A 10424-nucleotide genomic window follows, 5' to 3' on the forward strand; every position below is an offset into this window, starting at 1 on the left:
TAAGAGGCTGGGCACGAACAATAGTCCACACCTAGGAGTGCATTGTCAAAACCAAGGGCTGGCAGAGTGTCATAGGCTTCTCCATTTTTTATGGGAGGATGCTGAGTTTCATCTGAGCTTTGGTGCAAGGGCATCAGAGCCATCTTAATGCCAGGTCTTTTCTTGGTGTAGTCTTCTCCACAATGGTCTGTCATCACTTGTCTGTTCAATGTGGCATTGACTTATCAAGCAAGACTTTGGAGTTTGCCTCTTAGCAGTCTGAAGAGACCTTTGTGGGCTGTTCAAGAAAACGCAAATCACGAAGCTGAAGTTCATGCTAGCAGAGAATGACAAGCAGCTGAGATGTGAGATCCTTGCCCCACCCCTCCTAAAAAAGAAGCGGGGGTGGGGGGAGCGACTCCTATGTCCGTTGTTCAGGGGATTAATCCATTACAGGATGGAAAAGACTTGAAGTCGGGGGTGGGCTGATCTCACCAGTAGAGAGTCTGAATCAGTCCTTGGAGGTCAAAATATAGGAAAATGAGAAGTAGAAGACTTTGAAAAGTTTTAGCCTGAGCTAACAAGCAGCAGTGGGGTCAGACACTCATCAATTCCATCTCACTGCCATGAGTGGTAAGAGGAAACTGAGGGAGGGGGCGGGCATGCCCTCATACAGAAGTAGTAGGAAACAGAGTACGTACACTGATCCAGTCACCTTTAAAAAAGACCCACTCTGATCTCATACATGTGAGGTGTGTGCTCACCTGCAGTGGGATCCACAGTGACATATATGCAAAGATAATATTTCAGAGAGGGAGAAACTTACTGTGAGCTTAGCAAAGGGATAAAGGACCACTTACAATGTTTTCATTACAACAGAATGAAAAAACTATGTTGAGATATATGTAAGATTTTAGAACAGGCAAATATCTTACTTGTACAGTAAGGTAGCAGGTAATCCACATCTGACTCCCTGTGTGAAGTGTTAAAATCTGTAACACTACTGCACCATGCTCTCTTTTCATAGATACAAATACACAATATATAAATGAAGCTGCTCTCCTACCTGAGTAAGCTCATAAGCTCTATAAGCCAACAAGGAATTTACTTTATTAGCATTCTTTGAAACATGGCACTCATGCTTTGGTGTTGGATCTAATGCACTTTTAACTGTTGATTCCATTGTTTTCACACCCATGTGGTCATATACGCTTTTCATTTTTCCCTATAGAGCAAAAAAGAAGAATTGCAGGGTTAATTTCTTAACTAAATCAATTGTTAGAGCAGCTGCAGATAAAGTACAACAGCACTGTAAGAATGAGGTAACTGACATTTAGTTACAAGTATTTATAAAAGTCATTCTCGTTCCATCTTTTTGAAGAAAAAGCCAAAAATTGTAGGAACAACAAAAACAAACCAATTAAATCTGCAGAGAAAGAGCTAAGTTGTGGTTTAAAGTTAATACATGCTTTTAAATAAAAATGATTACATTTTCTTCCTACTACAGAGCCTTGTATACATTCAGATTCTCTCCAAAAATCAGTAGCAGAATTCTATAACAAGCCAGCAAAAGCAAGAAAGCTTCAGTAATACAAAATGCAGCCTTTAAAGATAAAAGCTATGAGTAGAAGTTACCTTTATTATTTTAAAAATAATCACGTCACCAGTTGCTCCAGCTTCCAGGGGATTAGCCTGTAATAAGTCAGCATATCTGGAGAGATACACACCTGATGAGGAAGACAGAGTACAAAGTTAAGAAAACGAAGATTCTGAACATTAAAATGTTACAGTTAGGAGATTAATCAGCATGACAAGAGTATTAGCCATTTTATAATAAGACAAATATCAGTTCAGTAAAATTGTAGCAATGTTGTAGCTACATGGAAGGGCAAACAGACTAAATTGCTTGATGAGAACCATAACAATGTGTCCAGCCACATTTCATGCTACTATATTAAACTGTGGGCAACACTGCACAGTTAAGCTTGGCAGAACTTGATTTTTTTCTTTGAATCAATTTTTATTTTTTACAGTTGTAGGGTTAGGAATAGGCAGAGCTGACAGCACAGAAAGCCCCCTGCAACAGCACTGCCAAGAAGCCCAAAACATCAGGGCATAAGATGTGCAGGTGGCTGCAATCATCCAGGCCCAGCAGAGCAGAGTCCTGATGACGGCAAGGACGATGACAAGCCCCAGCTGCGACCATCATACTGCTAAAATAGTTCCTGCGCAGGGATGGCTCCTACACTCTGGCTGGTAAATGACTGAGCAAGGCCACGACAGTGGAACCATAGAGAGCCCTGCATGGCCATGGTGCTGGGACACCCGATCTCTGAAGGCACAAGATATAAGGAAGGCTGGATCCTGGTGGGGCATATCACAGACTCCTGGCCAGAGCTGTGTCTGTCAGCCTTTCCCCCACTGTTTGCCTTCCGTGCAGAGTTTCACCTGAGTTGGGGGTATAGTTATGCTGGAAGGCCTTAAATGGGTGCCCTCAACCAGTTCTTTGATCGACAGACAACTGCAGGAGCCCAGAACTACAACTTCAAGCTAAACAGATCACAGGGGCTCCATGTGCTCTCTCCCCCCCAATCTGGTTTTCCAATTGTCCCCAAAAATGAATAGGATTCTGCCTATGGATGCTTAGAACATTCCCTGAAATTTTGTAATTGGGTAATTCATTCTTACTTCTCTGAAATCCATTTTTAAGACAAGCTTAATTTTGTTTAATTCGTGTATTTGTGAATTGTATTGCTCCTGAATAAAAAATCATTACCTGAAATCAGCTGGGTGGGATTTTTCTGAAGGGTAAGTGCAAATTTTGGGAAATGCTATAGCAAGGACAATAGGTTTAAAGTAATATCACATTCATATCGTAAAAATCATACTGTATGATGTAAATATACAGAAAGAAAAGTGAAAAGATAGTTACCCATGGAAGGGCTGCCAAGAATTGTTATTTTGGAATGGCCCACCTGTAGCCCTTTTTCACATATATTTTGCACCTGAATTGAACAAATATATCTAATTTTAGATGCATACATATTTGCAAAGTAAAGTTAGACTATGAGTGGAACAGGCAACAGTTTAATAAACCTCTTCTTTTTATGAGTACATACTCTAAATTATATTTCTACGCAAAACACTTAATACACCATTAGCGTAATCTCAGTTATAACTGTACCTTATGTTACTGTACAACTCTTAGGGAAGTAGTTCTCAAATTTTGTACTGGTGACCCCTTTCACATAGCAAGCCTCTGAGTATGACACCCCCCCCCCCGCCCAATTATATATTTTACACCATTATTAAATGCTGGATGCAAAGCAGGGTTTGGTGTGGAGGGACAGCTCACGACCACCCCATGTAATAACCTCATGGCCCTACTCGCCCCTCCTCTGTTTGAGAACCATCTTAGGAATAACTTTAATGCATGCCAATATAGAGAGTTTTGTTTGCTGTGGAGGCAATGTGTTTATTGATAATGTCTATACAGCTTAACCATAACCATCTAAAAAATTATAGAAATAAGATGTTCTTGATCACAAGCCACACACTTGAAGTGTAACTACTACATTTTGATGATCTCTCTCTTATCATAAAGGTAAAGAGAATACAGAATCTTTCTTCCTCACCTTACATCATCATAAGGTAGCAGCAGAAGGACCCCATCCAATATGGTGCCTTTCCTATAGGATCCTGATTGCAAATATGGCAGATTATGTAGGGCTGTTGGGATATACAGCTCATCAGGAAGACATTTTTTATATAATTATTTCATACAGAGAGTCTGAACACAGAGGACTACACCCAGAAAGCAGCATGAAGATAAGATTTTTTAAACTCTCCCTGATTTTACATCAGAAGGAAGGGACTCACTGCAATAGTTCCAACTAGCCAACATGTCACACAACAATTTTCGGGGGGGGGGGGGGGGAGGAGAGTCTCACTTGTGTTCATGTCAAGAGAAAAGCAGTACAAGTTACCCAAAGGTCCCCCCCAAAAAAGTCTCAAAATCAAGCAGCAATATCCCTTTTTGAGGTGTTAGAGCATGCATATTTTAAAAAGCCAAATGTTTAAACACACAATAGGTGAAACTTAGAATGCCTATTTTTGGGGGGGGGGGGGGGGGGGGAGGGGAGAATAACCCTAAGTCTAAGCCGTATGATCCCAACAGGTAAACAAAATAAAAAATTTGTAACTGGAACCCTAATTCCACAGCGTAACAGATCAGTTCTGTGACAACATTCCACTCTTCCGTAATTACTATGGCTCCCTTGTGCTGAATTCTGCAGATGTAGAACACATATTTGGTAGTCAGTGGAAACTGAAGTCATCAACAAACAATTCTGTTTGAAAGACCATCTCAAAGCAGAACACGGACTTAAAAAAAAAATAAAAAAAAATGCTATTTTATAAAGATTGTCTCTACTCACCTGAGGTCGATCAACCATCAGAAACGCATAGGATTCAACAAGCTCTTTTTCTAGGCGACCATCACATTTCAGTTCTCTGCGTTTTTCTGTGAACTATTATCAAACAAAATCTTAATTTATGCAATGAAGAAATCAGTATTGGCACAATCAAGTGCCACCTGGCTTCCAAGAAGTCTAATTTGACTAAGTTACAGTCTACACTGTTAGCTCTCGGTGCAAATAATCAAAAGGCCAATTTGAATGAAGTTAATGTTTCAGCACAGTTTCCAATAAACAGTTTCAGAAGAGGGTGTATCCTTTCACCTTGGAAATGGGAGGGGGAAGCATTCAGCTTAAGTTCTCATATATCATTTTGGACTTGCATTCTAAATCAATTTCTGAACCATAGGACATGCATCATCACTTCTGACCACTGATTTCTGTGGCACAAAAACCAAGTCCGAATTTCAAATTTCGTTAGTCTTGCCTCACTGCTATCAGTTTGTCTTCAGTGACAAAAACTGATATAGTTACAAGCAAGCTAGCACTGGAGCCATGTGTTATTTTAAACAGAATAAAAAGGAAAAAGAGGATGGCCCTTTAACTAGTGCTTTCATTTTCAAGAGAGGAGAAGCACATTAACAAGGCTATATTCTTCTCCCTATGCTTGAAAACTGTAGTATTCAGCCAAATTACGTAGTCACAAAAACACTCAGGAAATCATCAACAGTTTGTGAATTGTCTGAAAACAAGACAATACACAAGCCAGTAAAATCTGATGTTATAGTTCTAGAATGCAGTGATTTTTTTTTGGTGTGACACTGAGGAGACAAACAAGTTTTTTCTTCAAGAGGGTTCAGCACAGTATTTTCAGGACTGCTTGTTAGTTTTAGAGTCACACTGCTTGATTTGCTAATTCAGCTATTGAACTTGTTTTGCCACTGCTTCTGAGAGAACTATAAATCTAGAAGAGAGATGATTTAATGCAAGAGAAATATTTAAAAGTTAAATAGACTACTATAGCTTATGTAGAAGGCATGAAACCTGTATTGGAAGATACCACCGTTAATTTACAATAATTAATTTACACCTCAAAATTGAAAGACAAATAGGAAGCACAAAGAAGCTCAGATCTCAAACAGTGGCACTAGCACTAGCTCCCCCTCACATTTTTCCCCCCTCACTTCAGGGTGCTAGAGTTTCATCCACCATAAAACTCTTAGATATTCCTGACATCGAGCCAGCAGTATGAGATTTCTAAGCATAGTCAGTAGTAAAATTGCTGGAACAGTAGTAGTCTGGACATTTTGGGCCAGATTCTGCAATTGGATACCAGATCTCTGAAGAAGCAGAGTCTTGGTTACTGGCTTGGCTATGACCAAAAAGATTTAAATGTTGCAGCCTGTTTTCTGCACTACAATCTTCTAATATCTCATAAAATTTCCATTAACACTGGGCTTAGACTTGGGGGGGGGGGGGGGGCAGTGGCAGAAGAGTCATAGTAGCTCTCCTATCAGTAACTTCATGTAGTGTTAAATTGTGTTTACCTCAGTTCAAATGATATTCACAGCAACCAGTCTGTTTTATTCAGAAGAAAAACGAGGCCAGGCAGGCAGGAGAAACCTAAAGGCCTCCATAATAGAAATAGTAGGGTACACAGCGAGAAGTGTGAAACTGCACCCATTTCCCTCATCTTGGAGGCAAGATCAATTCAGCAAGCCCTCCCCCACCCCTCACTTTTTGGAGGGCAGGGACCAAAAGAAGAGGGCACCAGTAACCCCCTCCTGAAAGGTCTCTGCTGTATACACCATCTATTGGTAATCTGGTTAGCTCTGCTAGTAATGGGAACTTCCAAGAGGAAAGACTAATAATATGGTTTGTAAACAGTATTTCTTTATATTTCACATTGTGTATTAGTAAGAGTCATGTTATGTTTTGAAATAGCCCTAATTTAGTTATCTTGAATTTAAAAGCTTATCGGATTATTTCTGTAGTGCTATCCATTTAAGTACAGCAACCTAATTCAAATACAGGCAGTCACATACAGTGTCCTCAAGCACCCAGCATGAAGCAACACTACAAGGATCCAACACTTAAGCATATTAAACCATTTGGCTTCAAGCAAATGGAGTTGGGCAAAACCACTAAAGTTTATAGCTTACACGCTGTTTCATAAACGGCAAACTGTGGGTACTCACCTCCTTTTCCAACAGCTCACTATGGATTAAGCTGGCTCTTTTGTAATTGAAATTGGCCATCGAACCTGACTCCAAATAAGATGAATGCAAAATTTTCACAACATCTTCAAACTCTCGAGATCCCATAGCTACTGGCTGAAAGAGTGCTATGCAGAGAGAAGAAAGTTAGTATTAATACACATTTGAAAGCTTCCCAGTACATTTTCATTTCACTAATAGGATTTTTATCTTGATCTTATAAAGCTATTTAATGGCTTGATTCATTTTAGATATTTTGTTATTAAAAACTGTCTCACAAAAGGTGGAATTTAGGCTTGTCGGGATCACAGCCAGGCACGTCATTCTCATTTCTCCATCCCATACCAGTATTTACTTTTGAGCAAGTTATCAACTTGGTTTACAAGAGCTTTCCAAGGGAAGTATACTAATGTAATTTCCACATACTCAAGAAAGTAGTAGACATACACTGCAAAAAGCTGTAACGTGCAGTTAGACCGAATAATGTGGTGTTGTAAGAATGCAGTAGTTTCAGGTTGTAGCCTGTTTTCTCAAAAAAAATTGATGTTACAGTGCCTGGTGAATATGTAGGCTACTTACCCTGACAATAAATGGCTATTATAGAGGGGACACTATAGGTTCAGCTATGGTTGCTCACACTCTAGTTTAAGAAATTCCCCAAGACAACATGGGTCTTCTGTACAACATAATTATCATTCACAAAGATGGCCACTTCAAATTTACTTTTTTGCTAAGCTATTGCCTAAATCTGCATAGCAGTCTCCTTGGTTTGGGTTTATCTTTCAGCCCCTCATCTCCATCCCCACAGACCATTTTAGCTGCAGAGCATGAGGGGCAAAAGACCAGCAGGAGACTGTAGAGCATGGAGTAGCAAAGAACTGAAGCACAGATTTTGAGAGAGAAGACCCAAAGAAATGGAGCTGTACTCATAAGATGACATGTACCAGGTATTTTCTCTACACAGCTTTTTTAAGGTGTACAGAAATAGAGCTTTATCCTGACAGTACAGGAGTTCTGGTGTGTAAACAGTTCTGCTATATACCTTCCAAATAGTGATTTTGCCCTTCTATTACTGCCTGCCTCCCGCTCTAAAAAGAGCAGGATGCACAGAAGTTCTAGAAGAATTACAAAAATAAATGTGGATAAAAGTGTACAGAATATTTACCAAAAAAACAGTAAGCGATTTAGACTGTGTGTCAAGAATTACACAAGACTGGGCCACAGTGTGTGCATCTGCATGGCTTTAAAAAGGGGTGGGAGAGGAACACAAAATTAAACAGGGTCATTATAGAGGCTCCAAGTCACAAGAACAGCTTGACTAACAGCTGGTAAAAGCTTGTCAGTTACTGGGAAAGCATCTATTGCTATATTTATGGTCATGCAATTGGGTCCATCTTAATGGAAAGTGAAAATAGTGAGTGCTGCATGTTTTACTTATCTTGCAAGAATGAGACTTAGAGGTATATAGTGGAAAAAGACTAATGAGCAAGCAGTTTGCTTTCCAGTGGCATTTAGTCAGTCATCAGACCCTTCTAGGAAGAAATTGCTAGACATAGGAGTCATGATTTGGTTTTTTATGCAGTATTAAGTCACTGCCATGGTTATTTAAGGCACCTGAGCCATACATTTGTCTCTACAAGGTGGCTAAATTTAGCACGAAGATTAAAAAAAAAGATCCTCCTATTACTGAATTTTTTTTTTAAAATTTGTTACTGAAACAAGTCATCTTTCAACCGAGGCAGAAGGCTTAGTTCTTACAGCTGTATATATCATACAGTTGTACTTTTAAAGATTTAATGCCATGGTAAGCATTAACACAAAATGTATTTGTTATACACACACAATTATGCATGTGAACCCTAATAATGACAAAGTTTGGCTAGAGAGTGTGCATTATATGTATTACAGTAGAGTCTCAATGCAACTACCAACTCATGGCCCCATTTTACCAGGTATCATACTGACATACAATAAATGGTCCCTAACCCAAACAGCTCACAATCATAGTTCAAGACATTGGGGGTGGGGGAAGACACCCAACCAAGCACAGGGAAGGAACAGAGAGGAAAGTCAGAATAAAAGTTTTTTCCTCCATTAACTAAGATGGATTACAGCAGCAGTTTTAGCGCGCGCGCACACACACACACACACACACACAGAGATTATCTTGGCTACATCTTGATGTCTCCAGATCTAAAAAACATGTGCTTTGTTGTTCACTATATTAGAGCTCTTCTTATAGGATTAAGAAAGGTTACATCAAAGTATTGGGAAATTTCCACACTACCTACAAATAAATCTGTGCGTCAAAGTCACTTAAGTAATAAATCTGATTTAAGACTGCAGTAATTCCGCATTTACACAGTATCGACATGCACTCCAGTCAATAAATTATGCTGGAAACAGTTTCACTATAGATTGCATCAAACTTTGATCACCATAGGGATTTCTGTTTAGAGCAACTAAAAATAAATTTTCTTCAAATGTCTCGTAGTAAAAATAACAGTGGTTTGAAGTGGTTGTCCAGTTATGTCACTATGGCTGTTGTTGAATTCCTGTAATCTTGATGAACAAAGTTGCCCTAGCTGCTCAATGTTATTTATACAGTTCACAAGACTTGCAATATTATATACAAGAGTGGCCACATATTACAGCAGCATATTGTCTACTTCCTCAATGCAAGTCTGTAAAAAGGCAGGTTACTGCCTATGGAGAGGTCCTGCTGGCTGTTAAAACTCTGTTGGGACATTATTAATCATGTTACACATGTGTTTTCTTAGACTTTGCACTCTGATGAATGATTTTTATGGAGATCAGCAGTCCTCCAAAATGTAGTTTCTTCACAAGCCTAATCTTCATTTTCTTCTACAATGAATAAATGTGTTATTGACAACTAGACATCAAACAAACAGTTCTGCATATGGCAAGTCACATGGACTGCTGTGGTATTACCACCTAATCCCTTGAACAAGGGGAGTATATGTAGTCCACAGCTCTGGTAATAACAAAAGGTTTATTCCCAAGAAATTAAAAAAAAAAAAAGTTTTATATGCAGAGAGACATGCATAGCTGTTGTTCAAGAATAGGTTCTGAAAGCATATTAAGTAATTTTTTTACATTAAATGAAATTTTATTAACTTATGTCTATCACAAGAACTATAGATAGGCTGAGAATTGATGCCATCTCTGAACTAAATATAGATCCATGGGCAATAAAGCAATTTGAGACCCCTTAAAGCACCTTGGATTTTCAGAAAGTGTTGAACATTCAACCACTGGAAAAGTCAGGCCCCTTTAAAAAGTCAAACTAGGAACTCTTAATTTTTTGAGTGTCTTGACCCTAAGGTTCTGAATTGAAGGTGCTTTAAACCCAAAATATGCATTTCACCTGAAGGAAAAAAAAGTTTAATGAAGGATCTCATTCTGTGTATGATTTGTTTTCATCAAATCAAGTAAGAAGCAAGGCTTTACGATGTGTCTTTTGATGTCAAAAATCCACAAATTTCATTATAGAGCAAGTTCTTTCTGTTCACATGTAAAACACAAAAAAGTAAAACTTATGTAGCTTTGTTTGTTATTAATGTTTAAATCTTTTACAGTACCTTAATGATCAACAGCCTTTCGCTTTGATTTAAAAAACAAAAACAAAAAAAACCCACTATTTTCTGTTAAGAGTTGGTTTACTGAGGCTTAAGGAAAAGCTATCTTCTCAAAGCATACGACAAACAGCAGGGCTCTTACATCCCTACTGCCTCAGCTGCCAAAATAGCAGCAATTGAGTTGTTTAGATGAATTTTGGGGGGGGGGGGGGGGG

At 38.8% G+C, this 10424-nt stretch overlaps 1 protein-coding gene across 11 annotated transcripts in view; it reads right to left on the reverse strand.

Annotated features, from left to right (window-relative positions):
- Positions 1-10424, reverse strand: part of TASOR (transcription activation suppressor) — a 58286-nt gene that overhangs the window by 41407 nt on the left and 6455 nt on the right. For 8 of the 11 annotated variants that reach the window (XM_032798817.2, XM_032798821.2, XM_032798819.1 and 5 more), the window contains exons 2-6: positions 6593-6738; positions 4416-4508; positions 2912-2984; positions 1615-1706; positions 1046-1204 (exon numbers count right to left, since the gene is read on the reverse strand). In XM_032798817.2, the coding sequence (XP_032654708.1) occupies positions 1046-1204; positions 1615-1706; positions 2912-2984; positions 4416-4508; positions 6593-6738 (563 nt within the window). The remainder of the gene's footprint in view (positions 1-1045; positions 1205-1614; positions 1707-2911; positions 2985-4415; positions 4509-6592; positions 6739-10424) is intronic. The other 3 variants (XM_075073074.1, XM_075073073.1, XM_075073071.1) reach the window with 1 other exon arrangement.

This window comes from Chelonoidis abingdonii, chromosome 17 (genome assembly GCF_003597395.2).
Source record: "Chelonoidis abingdonii isolate Lonesome George chromosome 17, CheloAbing_2.0, whole genome shotgun sequence".
Classification (NCBI taxonomy): domain Eukaryota; kingdom Metazoa; phylum Chordata; order Testudines; family Testudinidae; genus Chelonoidis; species Chelonoidis abingdonii.